Source organism: Sander vitreus, chromosome 20 (assembly GCF_031162955.1).
Source record: "Sander vitreus isolate 19-12246 chromosome 20, sanVit1, whole genome shotgun sequence".
Lineage (NCBI taxonomy): Eukaryota > Metazoa > Chordata > Actinopteri > Perciformes > Percidae > Sander > Sander vitreus.
Genome location: NC_135874.1, coordinates 14471474 through 14488492, shown reverse-complemented (window position 1 = coordinate 14488492; position 17019 = coordinate 14471474). Strand labels below are relative to the sequence as shown.

Below are 17019 nucleotides of genomic sequence, written 5' to 3'. Positions count from 1 at the left end.
CAATGCTCTTACCTAGTCATCCCGCTCTCTCCACTCCCTCCGTGGCTAGTCGGTACTTGGTCCCCGGTGTCCTGTGGCCAGCCAGTGGGCAGTGCTCTCAGTGATACCCGCCCATTAGCCTGACTCACATCATAAGGCCCCCATTGTGTTCTCAGGCTGGATTGGGTCTCACTCAGCGTGTCATTCAGCAGCCACTTGTATAACCAGGAGACATTCTGGTGCCTGCTTCTGTGTCTGGTTCTTACTTTCTTGCCAGCCACACAGAGCCACTCTGTTCTGTCTCTGGGCTTATTTAACTTTAATTTGGGAGGTTTTACCAAAGCTCCTTCCTCTGCGCTTACTCCACTCCTCTCAAAGTCAAACTGATTTATGCGAGAACAATTGTGGCAAAGTACTTAGACGATAGTGTCTATGAGTTCACATGGTCTGCTTTGTTTGTTTACATGGGTGAATTGATTTGTCAGGGACAGCAAGGGCCTCCATGTGCCAGAATCATCACGTGGCTGGCATATCATTAGGAAAAGACAGAATATCAGCCCGCTTGCTGATTTGTGAACAAACAGAGTAATATAAATCAAAGTGAGAATGAAATTCACAGTTGACGATCGTTGTAATCGTAATGTCTGCGCATGTTTTCTCTCCAGCGTTTAGTTGTTCGATTGTCTTGGACTGTTTTGGATAAGGAGAACGTGTTCAGGAACAACCTTCTCGTTGTATTCTCTACAGTGCTTCAAGAAACAGTTGCTTTCTCTGTGGATTCACAACGGTCTATACTCTCAAAGATGATGAAATAAAGCAAAATTATTGATGCGTGGGTGGATCTGAAGGGTCTTTATAGTCCTAGCCAAGATTTGATCATCAGCATCGCAGATAATCTCCCTCTCTTGTCCTCTCTTAGATGTGCGGGCGGCCAGGGAGCAGATGCACTTGGGAGGAGTGACCTATCCCACGCTGCCCCTGCAAGACGCGGTGCCACGTCCCCAGTCAGGTTATGGCCAGCATTTGGCCGCCTGCTCCCCGGCGGGCTCCTTCGCCGCATCCCTGCCTCCTCAGCCTCACAGTGCTTACTTCAGTGGGATGACTGGCCCTCAGCACCCCTTCTACAACCGGGTGAGACAGGAAAGGGACTTATGTTTGGATAATCTTTAAGATAAGTCCTTCTTCTACTTTTCAGAAACCATCAAGTGTCCATATTAATGTAGGAAAAGCCCAGGTGAGAAAATGATCATGATAATCTAAAAATAAACAAAGTAAATAAAATTGGAATCGCTGGCCACTATCTAACAGCGACAGAAGGAACCGTTCCAGCCACCTGAGTGACACCTACTGATCCCCAAAACCACAAACAACCACACTGTTTTTAAAAAGGCCCTTTCTGAGTTTAGCTGCTCCTCCTAACATTATCATTATGTAGCATTGCATTGCCCCACTTGGCAGTTACACCTGAATAAATTGTGCAGTAAACAGGTATTTGAATGTACCATATGACCATGTTTTTAAATAACCCACACCTCACTTTACTGAGAAAGAATGAGCAAGTTAGCATTAGAGTCTTTTCCCTGCAGCATTTTTGTTTACATGTGCCTGACCTCCCTCATATGATTTTCATTTTTATTTTAACCTCTCCTCTCCCCATCCTCTTCTCCACATTCCTTCCTTTCCCCTCATAGCCTTATTTCCCCCATCATGTGTATCAACAGCCACGGCCTTACTCCCACCATTACCCCTCATCCTCGTGCCCCTCCATTAAACCTAAGGACAACACCAATGGAGGTCTTGTAAGTAAATAAGTAGTGCTAGATCCATCTGTTGTGTGCATCTTATCTCACACTAGATAATTACATCTGCAGATGTACTAATTGTAGTAGTATTTATAATATGCAGCAACATTGTTTCTGTGGTTGAAAGTTTAAATTATTAGTAGTGCTCTCATGGCTCTCTTGTCTCCTGTTATTTTCTTTTTAACAGTTGCTCAATGTTTCTTAACAGTACCCGTTAAAGGAGATCTTGTTCCATTTTTATTATTCTTTATATAACTGTAATTAAACTTACAAAGCAAGACTTATGTTTAGGATATAGTGCTATTATCGCAATAATATTAATATGCTATCAGGTCCATTGTATCGACCTACAGCAAGCGCCTCTTTCCTCCTTACCCTTGTCTCCCTTTCCTCAGTGTGATGTCATATGTTTTACTTTTACATTTCACCTCCTGATGATTTTAACATCACCCTGTTTGCCTCTGTGCCCAACCATTGTCCAGCTCTTGATGCTGGTGGTATTTCTCAGTTTGTGAGCCCAGGGTGAAGCAGTAAAAGATTATTCCATAAATTGAGTGGTAATAAACTCAACCTTTCTCTCTATACAATCTTGTCTCCATTCTGTGCCCATGTCAGGATGTTATTGCAGAGGATGCCAGAGAAGGCCTCCCCTCCTGTCCCTCTGATTCTAGCCTGGTAACATTTAGTTATAGCTGTGGAGCACTATGGATATGCAAATGTGCAACCAGTCCTACATTTTGTGCCTGTTGACAAACCTCATTTGTCATTTCTTCTGTTGCATGTGTAAAATGCACGCCTATATGTTTGACAGACAACTTATTTTGTTGCTGTGGTTTAAAAAAAGCTGAGAGAACAAATATAGACTGTCACACTCGCTGCTTGCTGCAGAATGCTTACATTAAATGTCTGGTGCGACTACGACCGACCTCTAAGCATCAAGAGTGTTTCATTTTGTCACATGCAGCATAAGTAAATATGTTATGCTGAATGAAGTTCACTCTGATGGTTGGCATAGTTAGCCCTTCCCATTCTCTTATAAATGGAAAAAAAAATGTGTTTTGGTAATGCACTTCAGGAATGCATGGAGTTGCACTGACAAGAACTGAATCTCTACACCCAGATATTCACACATTGTAAGAGAGATCAGCCACTATTGGAACAATTTGATGATAACACTACTCAGGAGATTTCTGCTCCACAAAGCCACTTATCAGGGCGCTGCCAGCAAGCATTTAAAGGAGCTGTTTGAAAGATTTAAATATAGATTACTATGTAATGTTCCTTCCGTTCTCCGTCTGTATTTTTGTGTCTTTTACATTTTTGCTTCAGTCTTACTGCTTTTCTTAAAACCATCGCTGTGTTTAATTTTTCCAGCCTTTTTTGTTCCACTTATCTTCCCTTACGCTTTTGTTTCCTTTTCTATAAAGTATAAATTTCCGTAGTTTCAACCCATTCTGGCTTTTATATTAACATTAGCCCATCTTATCCCCTTTTTGGTTCACACTTGATCTCTTTGTGTAGTGTTCACATGTGCCTGTATTTCTGCAAATCTGTCAATGTGGATGTGTGTGCACACTCACTCATTTGTGTGAGTCTTTGGATATGTAAGCGGGCCGAGCCCAGTGTAATTGCTTGGCTGATATAAGTGTGAGTATGGATTCCTTGGGCTGCCGGGATTATCATCAGAGCAACTGTTGGGGCTGGCAACACACACACACACACACACACACACACACACACACAGACACACACAGACAGACACTGACAATGAGCCCAGCGCTGGTAGAGCTTATCTCCTTACCAAGACGCTTCCTCCCTCACAGAGCTCTGTTTCCTCTTCCCCATCCTTCTGCCCAGCCCTGAGCTCAGCCCAGCTGTAATTACAGTCTTATCATTCACACACACAGGGAGGGTTCACACAAACACACGCAGACACACCCGCAGACATTTACGTTTTTGCTCACGTTCTTAGAACACACGCTTGCAGTCTAAATCGAGGAGTCATATTCAAGGCCTTCCCTGAATTGAAACTTCTGCTTTTTGAGAGTGAGAGATGTTTCATTTTCTTTCTGGGTCTTTCTCTATGTTTCTGTTTCTCTCTCTGTCTCGTCCGCAATCCCTCCTGTAGGCAAAGCTTATGACCACAAAAGCCTGCTGACTCCAGCGAAAACAAAATCTGTGTGTGTAATAATTGTACTTCCAATAGCCTCTTCTTTTCCAGTCTAACATGCGGCTGCTGTAAAGGAGCCGTCTCCTCTCCTGCTGCGAGACAGATAAACGTCTGTCTGCTCTGTTGTCAATGTCTCTCCTGTCCCCTGATGATGAGTTCAACATGTGTGCTAGTGTCTTTCTGTTTGTCTTTTCTGTCTTCATGTCTGCCTCTGCACCCATCCCCCCCTTTTTTTTTTACAGGTACAGTCATACCGTTAATAATGTCTGTGTGTATTTTTGTCTGACTATATGTCCGTCTGCTTCTTTTTGTCTCCTTATCAAGCATTTAAAGTCGCTGCCTTACAAATTAAAGCAGGTATACCTTTGGTTTCATGGCTACTTTCATCTCCACATTCAACCCTTTACTCCATCTTCCATGTATCGCTACCTAATTTCTAACACACTGGTTCAATACTACTAAGCATGCAAGAAATATATTAGAGGCTCATCACTTGGAAGTAAATGCAAAACACAACCTCACGTCCTGTATTAGTTCAGTAGATTCACTAACATAGTTTCATTCTAAAGTAAATCCTCTACCTTGTGGACATTAACAGTAGCTTAACTCCCTGAGTGCCGGTCTTCATCCTCCTGCCCACTAATACAAAAAGTGGTTAGTATTGTGTACTCTATTGTTTGCGCTGTTGTTGTTTTTTTGTCCAACAACCACTTACAGTCCAACTAAGCTCTGCTCTTCTCTCCCTCGAAACGAGAAACAAAGCCGGGAGCTTAGTCTGAAGCCATGTCTTAGTGGTGTTAATAGCCGAGAGAGAGAGCAAAGATGACGAGGGAGGTAGTAGGAGGGAGAAGAGAAACAGAGTGATGGAAAAAAAGAGTAGGAGGTCAGTGCAGTAGGCTGAGAGGGAAGGAATGTGAGAGAGAGGAAGGAAAGGAGGGAGGGACGGACAAGAGTGAGGGCTCATAAAAACAAGCAGAACCAGAGGGAGAGGGGTGAGTGAAGAAATGGTGGAGGATGGATGAGGTTGGCTTAGTTTTTGTGCCAGCGGGTGACATGTTGGCTATCTGTGAGGCCTCAGACAGCATCAACAGGCCACCGACATTAGTCACATCAAGCCTCGTAGCTGTTTGGCGGCCGCCACTTCAGTGCCTCGGCTTAACAGCAACTCACAGACTTACAGACTCCATCCCTAAAGTGTTGTGCACTCGCTCTACGTGCTTATATATACACTGAGAAAAAGAATAAGAGCAGGTAACATTGTATTTGGATAGGTTGGCAGCTTTGCTTACTTTTACACTTACACTGTGTGACTGATGGAGAGAATTACTGTGTGGGATTGTGGTTTTGCACCTCTGTGTTCCTCACAGTAACAGGCCTGCACGTCTCTTTGCCAGGGATTGTTGCTCATTTTGCCCTAATCATGTGTTAGGAGTGATGAGTTGGTCTGACTGAGTGCGTGAGTTTGCCCTGGTAACCTTAACTCACAAAAACAATGAATACGTTGTTTATATTCTAATTGTGTGTGTGTGTAGGTCTCTCCTACGATCCTGCTTAGCTCTATGAACACAGATGCAGTGTGTGAGCGTCTCAGACAGATAGATGGAATCGATTCTAGCATGCTGCCACAGTACACCTCCACCATCAAGAAGGTATGTCGGTCAATATCAATCAAAATTGGATCTATTTTCTGATACTTTCTCAGATACCTAGTGTATGTTTTCTTTTCATACTCATCATGTGGCTTCTTTTCCTCATGCAGTTCCTTCTACGCTGCCTCCCTAGTTTGATTGTTTTTTGGCCCGCTGCAACTTTGCACATGTGAATAAAGTTAATCAATCAGTGGACAAACCAGTCAGTCCCTTCCCTGTCCATTGCAGGCTAATATAAATGGTCGAGTGCTGTCTCAATGCAACCTGGACGAGCTGAAGAAAGAGATGGAGATGAACTTTGGCGACTGGCAGCTCTTCAGGGGAATGGTGAGACTAACTTTCTCTTCTGGGGAGTCTTTAATTGCCTCACTGTCTTGTTTAATATTGTTGCTATGGGCATTAATAACATTTTATAAATAGGATCGATGTTTTGTTTGTTGTTTCATCAAAAGAAGTGGGCCATCGGTAGACATAATTAATAAAGCAAGCATCAGTCCACCAACAACAATCACTAATGACTCCTTCATCACTCTAGAGTCCTGAAATAGATTTATAATTGCATACGTTCTCGTCCCTCTGTGATACTTTGCAGACACTGAGCACTGCCAGGGCCCTCCTGTTGATATATGTCAGCTCTTGTTTATTCCAAAAGAAGCAAGACAGCATCTCGTAATACGACATCTTGTGCTGCACTGAGACATTGGGATGGAGATTTTATAATCCGTATTACGAGAAACTAGACAGTCAGCTGAGCTGGGGCTGAAATCACTTACACGTGTAGCCGGCTCCACTTCATCTTCATCATCGTCTGTCTGTGCTCCTAATACCAAACCAGAGCCCTGGATTGGTTGTGTTTTACCGGAGATCCAATGCAGAGCTCTTGTAGGAGCAGCTGGAAAGTGCAGTGGCCTTACAACTCTGTGCACTAACCAGTGTTGTGTTGCCAGGATGCAGCCAGCACAGACATCTGGTTCAAGATGGCTGACTGATATGTGGATGAAGGGAGGTTTTGTCGAGGAGGAGTGGACAGCTGAATAGCTCTACTTAAGCAACCACTCACTCTCACAAGCACATGTTTTTGTTGTTGCTGTCTAACATACTTGTTTTGTATGTCATATGTCATCTATGTGTCCTGAAACAAAAAATAAAATGACGCGTCAATCTGAAATAGTGAATTGTAATGTCTCTCCCAGGTGATGGAACAACGGCATGCTGAAAGCCAGGCTCTGCTTCAAGATGAGTCCCGAGCTGCTAGCGAGCAGGGCAGTAGCGTGCAACACGGGGAGCCCAGCAGGCACTCCGGGGGGGCCCAGCATGAAGCGGCGGCCTTCAGCCTCAACCTCAGCTTCGAAGAGCTCAGCGGAGTGGGGCTGGAGGAACCTCCGAGACACAGCAACAACTCGAACTGGCCGGTCAGTCTTCCTGTCAGGAGCTTAGTGTGAATGTACCACCACAGAAGATGGGATCAGACAGACGTTGACTGTGTGTATGCATGTGGATGCACGTTATATCCACCCATATAAACAGTCAAAGAGATAAGCGCCATTAAAGTTGCTGGTGTAAGCATACGTGTGAGCGTGTAACACTCGCAAATGCACCCCAAACTGTCACATGGCCACAAGTCCTCTGCACCAAACCAGTGTGTTGGTGACCTCACTGGTTTCACATTAATGTGGTTTTGAGTGAGAAATGAGCATGGAGGAAGCTTATGGTGCTCTTGAACATTGCAGAATTAAAAATACACACACACTGCAGTGCACCAAAAGGTGTCAAGGGGCCCTGTTTGTTATTTTCACATTCCCTATTCCTAATTTGCAAAATCTCTGAGACACGAGAAAACACTCACACGTAGACAGCTGGCTCTGCTGTTATTTTATATGATCTCACTTTCAAATCGTTTTCAAATTCAAATCATCCAACACCGGAAACACACCACAGCTTTCATTGCCACTCCGTCTGCGACCTTTGCCATTAACTTTTTCACTGTATCCAAATCTAATGTTCTGAATGTTTCATTGGTTTTTAATGTAATTATAGCATATTTAAGTGCCACATTTTTATATGTATTATATTCAGGTGTCAATTCAGGGACTCAGCCCATAACCATACAGCAGTCTCACTCCTTATTTACTTTTAAAATAAATATATTCCTCAACAAACTGACGTGGATGTTTGCACACCAATCCAACTTTATCTCATTTTGTCAGGTGGTGAATCTCCACACCTCAAGCATGTCCAGCCTCAACTCTCAGGAATCCTCTAATGACATCTGCAAGCTGACAGACAAGCAGCAGGCTGAGTATCACGATGCCTACAGGGAGTACATCTCTCAGATGGCCCAGCTGGAGATGTCCGGCGGTGGAGGAAAGAGGCCCGTACAGCCCCACCCTGGACAATTCCTTCAGGCTGCCAGCTCAGAGGACAAAGGGGTGGGTGGACAGTCACAAGTACACTGTTGAGTTTTTGCCATCACTTCACTGACAGCATAAATAGTGTAGAAGCTCCTGCTGTCAGATTACAGTGTGGTAACTGTTGTCATTAACTTGTGTAGACAAAGTTTCTTAACCTGTATGTTACGTCTTTCTTAAACTTGTGTTTTTAAATGTTGTATTCCTCTGGCTTGTGCAACGGCAAAAGTCTTATTCTGGGCTGGGAAAGGGAAGATCACTGCTTCTTGCGTTTCTTAATTATTGGCTTATAGTCTTTGTTTCTCTTGGCACATAAAGGAGAGACAGGAATCCCCTCTTCAGAGGCCTCTTGGCCAATAGCATAAGATACTGTTTTATTCATGTTCTTCTCATTGAATGTGATTCCCTCTCCTCAGGCCAAAGAAGGAGCTGACCAAGACAGCCGCAAGTCCTTCACCAAGAGAAGCTCCAAGACAAGCGATGTCACGGACTTCCCCTCAGGGACCGATGCCCAGCCTCTAGACCCCATCAGTGAAGAGGATGAGAAGCTGGACCACGGCACATCGTCTAGGACTCCAGGCACTAGGAAGAAGGGAGCCGGGTCATTGTACCACAAGCTGCCCAACGATGAAGACTCTGGCCCAGAAGAAGCGGAAAACACCACACCTCTCCTCCACCGAGAAGCTAGAGCTCTGTTCTCCCACTGCGGCTCCCAGCCCACTGGGCTGCTGACCAAGCCTGGCTACCTCAGCGAAATCATCCTGGATAAGAAGGACTCGTCCGACTCAGGGATGCGCTCCAGTGACAGCTCCTCAGACCGCTCTCTGGACGAGGCCGAAGGAGACAGCGAGAGAGAAGCACTGAAGCCCAGCCTGATCGAGCTGGAGCTGGAGGGCCTGGTGAAGAAGAGAGGCCTCCTCCCCAGCAGCCTGAGCGGCCTGCAGGACGCGGCGGTGGCCCGCATGTCCATCTGCTCCGAGGCTCCGTCCGAAGCCAGCCTAATGGCCAGCAGCCCAGATGACGTGTGGCCGTCCAGCGGGGTCAGCAACCTCAACTGCAGCGCCAGCAACAGCACTCTTAACAACAACTCAAACAGCCCTGACGACACCACCACCAACACTAACACCAACAACAGTCATCGGCAGCCGGCTAACATCACAGGCACAGCGTCCACTACCTCCTCCTCCAGCATCGACGTCTCGCCAGCTGTCATCATCACCCCCGGCAGCAGCAGCACTGACAACACCACAACTGCCGCCATCCACAACCAGAACCTTTGCACCATCAGCCTGGGAGATGAGCGGGAGAGTGTCCTCTGACAAGCTGGTCGTTATTCTGACAAGGGTCACGTAGACTGTTGTTCTTGATGTTGTTGCTGACATTATTATACTGTTGCTGCTGTGACGTGTTTCAAAGAAATAGAATAGATATGTGTTCTACTGTTAGAAAAGTGCTGAGTGTTGCTGTGAATCAAGAGTAGTGCATTCAAAAGCTTTAATTAGTTGGTTAGTGAAAAACAATTACAAATCTAAAGACATTCGTAATTACGATAGGAATTTGTACCAGAAATGTTTCATTCTGGTCAAATTGGGATTGCTTTAGCTGTCCCAATGATATCTTTGTTGTGTGAATGTGGTGCCGTTATCAAAATAGTGTGTCTAGTGATAAAATGTTACATGTTGTGGACATGCGTTACAGAAAAATAAGTGTTTTTCAAAAAATGTAGTCACGACTGAAAAAGCTCTGTTACTCAGGACTTTTGTCTCAGACGTGGTGCTGTTGTGTGGTAGTTAGAATATTTCAAATAGCAGTGTAGACAGAGGTGCAGTGTGTCGTTGGCAGTTTCTGTGTTAAAAGAAGTCTCCAAAGGGGTGATTGTCCGTTCCAAAGTACATTGTGAAATGGTGTTCTGTGAATCAATAAACATTTTGCTATGTCGACCCTTAAAATGAATCTGTCTTTTTTTTTTTTTTTTTCCTTGCAGGAAAACCAGGTGTTTGTAGAGAGAAGCCTCAGTGGACTTGGATTAGGCTTGTAAATACATCTGAATATTTAAACTAACCTACAGCAATTTAATATTTTACCTAATGCAGTTGAACAGAAGAAGAGAGGGTGACATGCATGGGGAGGGCGTCACTGACAGGATTTATGTTCTCCGATAGATGGCGCACTCTCCATACAAACGTGCTGCAAGATGGTGTCACGGACACTGCCTGTCAGTATGATAATCTACTGAAGGTAACAACTTCAGCTCGGTGACTCAACGTGGGGTGCGTGGACCTGCAGGGGTCGTCTGGTGAGGTTTTTGAGGTACTTTCGCATTTAACTAAAGCAATATTAAGTTTACATATAAATGACTCCTACAGCTTATAGGCCACATTTAATCAAGAAAGATTCCATAAAGTGGTCCCTGGGGTACAATCATTTTATAGGGGCCCATAGCTTAGTTGGCGGGCCTGTGTTGTGAACATATTTGAGAAGCCATGCTGTATTTTAGGAAGGAGATGATTGACAGTTGGGGTTTCACTTCAGGGTTGTATTACCTCTTACCATAGACATCTAAGCCTTTGATAGCACCGTTACAGTAGGCTACAGTGCGCACTGTTATACTACTTTAGAGTGTTTAAGACCGTCACCCACTAGAATATTTGTTAGAAGTTGAATTATCCAAGCAGTACATCCCACCATCGCTTGGTCCACTGTGTTCATATTACCTGGTCATTTTTTACTGGCAACAAGCAGCAACGTTTTACGTTTGTCACCAGGTGCTTCCACTACTTTTTTTATCATCTGATGAAGTCAAACATTTGACATCAGTGCTATTTGGTCTAAGAGGTGTAACGTTATTAGGCAACCTTTAAGAATAACGAAAGGCAACACAGGCCCAAACAAGTTACTGACTACCTCTCTAGTAGGCTAATGGGTTGAAATATTACTGTTGGGATCAGTAACGCATCGCCGGCCTAGTTTCACCTCAAGTTAGATTTCCATAATTTTCCAGTTTTGTGGTTTATTTAAAAACAGCCTACAACCCAGTGCTTTAATGGCTCAGCCTGTCACGCTAAACCATTTAATCCTATTGGCTTTACATAGCATGTGAGAAAGTAAAAGTGCAGCCTTAAATAAGCGTTTGCAACTGTGCGCCTCCAGGCCGTGCTGACGGTGTGTTTTAGACTATTATAGGTCACATACTGCAGGTCTGATAACACTTTGTTGTGGGATCTGTTTTGAAGTGAGTTAGTTCACTGTACATAGTGTACACACGGCCATGTCCTTCTATAGAATAACAGATGGATTCACAGCTGGGAAACGGATTTTACGCACACGTTTGAGGTTTTCTGAACCATTGAGTTATCATTCTTTCCCCACCCACCCCAAATGAAACATGTTCCAAGTTGCGTTTTTGATTTATTTTGTATAAAAAAAAGGTACAATTTACATTACTTTTATAAAAAGTTTCAGCATAATTAAGTACAACATTACACTTTTGCAGAAGTTTCAAATTCCTGCAACTATACAAGATAAACTCCCGATAAGAGTTCACATGGTTTCATTCTTAACTTTTTAAAACAACGTCCAGTCCTTCATGTGCCAACAATTCTGACAAGACAAGACTAAACTTTTTACAGTAACTAACCAAGTTGTCTTTTCTATTCACGTTCCCACCTCCGCAAAAAAAGCGAAGACTTCAACAAGGAGAGGGACAGGGGTGAGGGGGGGGGAAATAATCCAATAATCTCGTTTTTCCTCCCACTCTCGGGAATATAGCGCGCCTTCCATTTCCAGAAAGGACCCACAAAAAAAAAAAAAAAAAAGTCTTAAGTTAAATAATGAAGTGTCCAAACAGAAAACACATCACATAAGATTGTCCCATAATAAGCAAAAGTCTCTTGATTTCAGCGTCAGAAGAAAAAAGAAAAAAGATCCAGGCCTGGAGGACAGAGGTTGGAGAGGGGAAAGTCCTGCTCCCCAGGTCCTGTGTGTGTGTGTGTGTGTGTGTGTGTGTGTGTGTGTGTGTGTGTGTGTGTGTGTGTGTGTGTGTGTGTGTGTGTGTGTGTGTTTTGCGTCTTGACCAAACACCTGCAAAAGATTGAGAAAGAGAGGCGTGTTTAGAAAATGCAAACAGGGCAGAGATCCGGACAGACTGGCGCCAGGGAGGAAGCCGCAGTTTTTAACATTTAACCAAACACTCCCAATACTAAGCAAACCCTGCGCTCCAGATGTACACACACAGAGAGAGAAGGGGGGACGCACACACGCACGTTTCGCACAACTTCAGCCTACAATCTGGGGAAGAATCAGCGTAATTGCAGCTCAGCTGGCGCCTACCCACTTCTTGTACCAATTATGTGCAGACATCGTATAGTAGCAGTAATCCAAACAGCCATTATTTTTCCTGTTACAGATGCTCTTCATTATGGACACAAGAGGGTATAATACAACCCTGACGACAGCTACTTATATACAGTAACCCAAGCAGCCTGGAGCGAATATATCCTCCATTCCAGAAAACTCCAATGCAAAATTTGTGCCAGCAAAATGTTTTAAGACACAGATGAGTCACAATTATTCAACCTTCCTGACACATTACAGTTCTGATCTGAAGGAGTCACATGCTGTGATCGTTTTGTCCGAGATACGGCTCTGCTTCTTTTTTTTTTTTAAGGCTCTGCTACAATGATAAAAAAAAATAAATAAAAAAAAATCATATATGATAGAATTTGGATTAAAGTCAAGCCAACTGTCCGCGTCTGGTCATAACTGCCGCCCCCAGTGATGCAGCGCATTCTCATGCAAAACATATTGGGACCATTACAGCAACGTGAGATGTCAACCACATTAGCAGGAAACAAATGGATTGGTAAATGGTAATTCTAGCCCATTCTGCTCCAGCAGACTGGGAGACAGGCTGTAGCGGAGCCTAAAAGCCCTGGACAGAATGCAGCAGCAGACATGAGGACAGCCTACTTACCGCTTTAACGATGCAGAGTCCGGCTGTCATCTGTCATCAGCTCTGATGGCAACTCCGGGGACTGAAAACAAACAAACAGACCAAATGTTATTTCTTTACACAGCATCCGATCGAGGTGTCTGGCGTTGCACACAGTGTTATGTAGGTCGAATCGCTTCCTCATCTCATTCTGTACAAAAGAAAAAAACATGCCATTTTCTTTTCCAACAAGCCATTTTGTGCGAGTTACGCATAGGCTACAAAGGCGCACTGGCTACGCGCACAAATAAAAAATAAAAAAGACATCTTCCACAACACACCAGACTGTCGTTTCCCAATCAGGAATCTTGTTTAGCTACAGTGTAATTACCTGTAATGACAAGATGCTGATATCTGTGTTGAGGGTGGTCAGAGGGGTCCTGGATGGAGCCTGCCCCGGCCGCGCAGGGTGATGCAGGCTGGTTAGTGCGACACTGGAGTCCAGCGCAATCTGCAGGTCCAGGATGTAGTCGATGACATGCTGCAGGATTTCCATCTTGCTGACGTTCTTGTTCTGGGGGATGCTGGGCACCAGCTCCTTCAGCTTGGAGTAGCAGTCGTTCATGTTGTACAGCAGGCTGAGCGGGTCATCCACCGGGGTCTTGCTCCGAGAGATTCCCAAGGAGTGCTCTGATAAATTCGCGTTGGTTTTCCGGAAGGACCGCACGGGGCTTATTGCTTTCATTTTGTCAGTGTTAAGTTAGACGAGAGGGTTTGAGTGTGTCGATATTTTGCTTCTTTAAGGTCCTGTTTTTTGCCAGACGATCAGCGATCAGACTGGATTACTAAGCTGTCAGTGTGGTTTATATAGGCAGCAGGCTGGGCATGCGAAACAGGCGGGTCAAACGCACTGATTGGTCAAGAAAACCGTGTCACTCAACGCCTTTTAGCTCTACTATTGGCTCTTCATGTTAAAATCCCTCCCCTTCTCCGCCGTGTTACCAGTGGCAACGCATGTTGGAGGCGGAACACAGAGGGCGCTTCAGCAGCTCCGGTGGGCAATTTGGAAAATTAAGCTCTACCTGTTTCTGATCAAGAAATTAATGATTCGCATGGCTGTCAATTGACTATGGGCATAGTGTGAGCACGCGCCAAATACCTTTTGCCTACACGATTTAAATTAGATCTTTTTGGTAAAGATCAAGCAGAAATTGCATTTGGAAAAATGTAGCCTACTTACAATTATTATTCAGAATAGAATTTAAATAGGCTACGTGTACGACAGTGCGAGAGTTTATGCCTGATAACTTCTAACTAAGCCTATTTTACAAACAGAACTATTTTATATAGTCAGCACTCATTCTGCTACATTTAGTTGACGGGGTTGGAGGTGTAGAGCAGTGATGATATCAGGCGCGTGTGATGATTCTTAATTCACTCCAGCCCGGACCGGTGTGAAGGCACGTTACTGATAACAAACTGAGAGTGAAATGTTTGAGTGGCCATCTGAAACAGCATGAGAAAATCAAGCCTGGGGATCTATTTGAGCTTAGCCTATGTGGTAATGCTTGTCCGAAATATATGATATACATATATAGCCTATATTTGGTAATTTGACGCACTTTAGGATTTTTCTTTATTCACCGTCACCAGCAGTGTCCCAGATTAACCACAGTGAAGTGTATTCAGTGTGATCTATCACAATGTTAATGGTGTGAAAAGACTGATCAAAAAATAAATAAATGTTCAGGAGTTGACGGACAACTTTTAATATATTGTTGTTCACAGTTCGGCCTCATAACAAATCTAACAATTGTAGTACTGTAAGGTTTTGTCTAGCCTACTCCATGTGTAGTTTTACCCAACGCAGCCACATGTAGACTATACCCTTATGTTTTTAAGTGGCTGTGCGTATAAATGCATCAGTTAAGGTCCCGTGCACTTCAGTGTTAATTGTCACCTGAGTATGTTGTGTGTCAAAGTTAATTTAGTCATGGCCTACAAATGTGGCTTTCATATCTGAGCACGTGAAGAGGTGATTAACTACTATTGACACTTTAATGTTTTCTGAATGAGCCATTTGTTTGTAGGAATTACACGCTCCATTCTTCAGCTGGAGGTGTGGGGGGGGCTGTGTGATGCTGCACTAACTAATTGCCCCCAGGGGCAGTTGTGGACAGTTGTGATGTGCTCAATGTTTTGCTTTGTAGATTACATTTCCTCTGTTTTTTAAAAGGGCGAGGAGAGGGTCACTGTTAACATTCGGGATGGAGAGAGACTTGAAAGAGGAAAAGATGATTATTTTGATGGGTTTTTTAATTTTATGTATTTAATGTTTTTATTTTTGCAGGACAATTGATCTGAAAGACACAAACAAGGAAATCCTAAAAGCCGAAGTAATCCTAATGGACAAAAGGAGACGCAGTTTGGAGTGCACAGCCTGCAGAGGCAGGTAGGAGCTTTATAAAAAAGCAAGCTGTTCGTCCCTATATCATTGTGAGCAGCAGAGATGGGGAAGAGAATAAAAGTTGCTCTAACCTAGCCTATATTATAATCTATATAATAATAATAATAATAATATGATTTTGCGTTCTAGTCGCAGCAAATGTCAGTGAAATGTTTTACAGTGTTTTACAAAAATCCAGCAAAACACCATCTGTGTCATTGTTTTTACGCGCGGGTTGTATTCACCAGGCAGGGACAGCTTCTCCTTCAGCTGTCTGGCGATCCTGTTTAATGCATTTTTAATATAACTCCTGCAGTCTGTGTCCACATCTGGTGCAATAGGATTTTTCCATTTTCTCCCCGTCTTTCTTTCGCTCCCACAGCTGTGTAGGCTACATATCGCACGGCGCCTCTGACTGATGACTGACAGGTAAGGTGATAAATTGGCGCAAGAGCACGTCGGTGCAAAGCCGAGCGAACCTCCAGCTCCAGCTCCAGCAGCAGCAGCCTCTCCCCTACCTCTCGTCTTCCCTGTTTCTCTTTTCCTCCTTCTCTTCCTTCTCTCGCTCTGTCTTTGGAGCAGACTCTCTGGCGCCGGCGCCGTGACGTCACCCCATTCACAGCAGCCCTCGAGCCAGCCCTCGCGGCGCCGCTAAGGCGGTTTCCATGGAGACGGGGTTTCGGGGTTGTCAATCAGAGGTGGTTCTCAGCTGATCGACCCGGGGGCCGGGCCGGGGAAGTTTTGGCACAGGGTCGCTGCGGGTTTCTTTTTCGGTGGTGGCCGGCCACATTTAGGCTACTCAAGGCTACTGTAGGCCTCCACATGTGATAGCCCTCCTTGTAGCCTACTTAACTTTTCAATTCAGAGGAAAATATTAGGCTTTTTTCACCCCATTACAGAAATAGCTAGTTCCTGTTACTTCACAGATACCTAAAATATGATGATCTCATAAAATATAATGCCCAACAATATAGCCTACACTTGTTTAACTGAGCTCCGCGTCACATATGTAACAGTAGGCTACTTACACCTTCGTGCATCAGTAATAATCTATTAATTTAATATGTATCCTCATAGTAGCTACAACACTCGCATGGACCTTCAGTGGATTTTGGAGAGTGTCATTTTTAATGTAAGACTTTTACTTGTAGCCTAATTGAGTATTTATACATGGCAGTATAATATTGCTACTTGTAAAGGATCTGAATGCTTCCTCCACCAATGAAAGCCACACATTCCTTACTTTTATTAATGTCATAGCCTAATCTTTACTTAACGCCAAATTAATTTTCTGAAACCATTAACATAAATGTGTCTTTAGCCCTGTCAGTCAGTTTGGGTTTGAGAATGAGTCTTTAATAAGATTCAAGATTTACAGTGAAACGTGGAAGAAATCTATCTCAGGAAAAAAAAAAAGTTTTAAATTAGTTTTTAATGGGTGAAAATTGAGAAAAGGGTTAATTAGCCTAAATTATCTAAAGTTTGGCTCCAATAACATTGTACTTTTATGGTGACGCTGTAGCCTAGGCTACTGTTTACTTTTTTTTTTTTTTACTCCACTTGTTTATTAAGGGAAGACTCGATCAGACATGTTGTAGATTAGACTACATTACGGTGAGCGGGTGAGATATGTTT

The 17019-nt window shown here is 43.9% G+C and overlaps 2 protein-coding genes across 6 annotated transcripts in view; one reads left to right on the top strand and one right to left on the bottom strand.

Moving 5' to 3' along the window:
* Positions 1–9957, top strand: part of kidins220a (kinase D-interacting substrate 220a) — a 46177-nt gene extending 36220 nt beyond the window's left edge. Inside the window, exons 25-33 of one of the 5 annotated variants that reach the window (XM_078277859.1) lie at positions 899–1110; positions 1671–1778; positions 2397–2456; positions 4276–4308; positions 5484–5600; positions 5829–5927; positions 6794–7012; positions 7808–8029; positions 8425–9957. In XM_078277859.1, coding sequence (XP_078133985.1) covers positions 899–1110; positions 1671–1778; positions 2397–2456; positions 4276–4308; positions 5484–5600; positions 5829–5927; positions 6794–7012; positions 7808–8029; positions 8425–9327 — 1973 coding nt within the window. In that variant the 3' untranslated portion in view covers positions 9328–9957. The other 4 variants (XM_078277860.1, XM_078277861.1, XM_078277863.1 and 1 more) reach the window with 4 other exon arrangements.
* Positions 9958–11569: 1612 nt separating this feature from the next.
* On the bottom strand, positions 11570–13789 carry id2a (inhibitor of DNA binding 2a). The gene is made up of 3 exons (XM_078277864.1): positions 13330–13789; positions 12981–13041; positions 11570–12088 (listed from the first exon to the last, which is right to left on the bottom strand). Exons 1-2 carry the CDS (start codon positions 13681–13683, stop codon positions 12985–12987), a joined length of 411 nt encoding a protein of 136 aa, XP_078133990.1. The 5' UTR covers positions 13684–13789; the 3' UTR covers positions 11570–12088; positions 12981–12984.
* Positions 13790–17019: the final 3230 nt, after the last annotated feature.

Excerpts from the sequence above, each read along its gene's own strand:
- id2a (XM_078277864.1), bottom strand. The coding sequence starts at position 13,683 with ATGAAAGCAATAAGCCCCGTGCGGTCCTTCCGGAAAACCAACGCGAAT. Across the intron at positions 13,042-13,329 it reads TCAGCATCTTGTCATTACAG|TCCCCGGAGTTGCCATCAGA; the intron begins GTAATTACACTG and ends GTTTGTTTTCAG.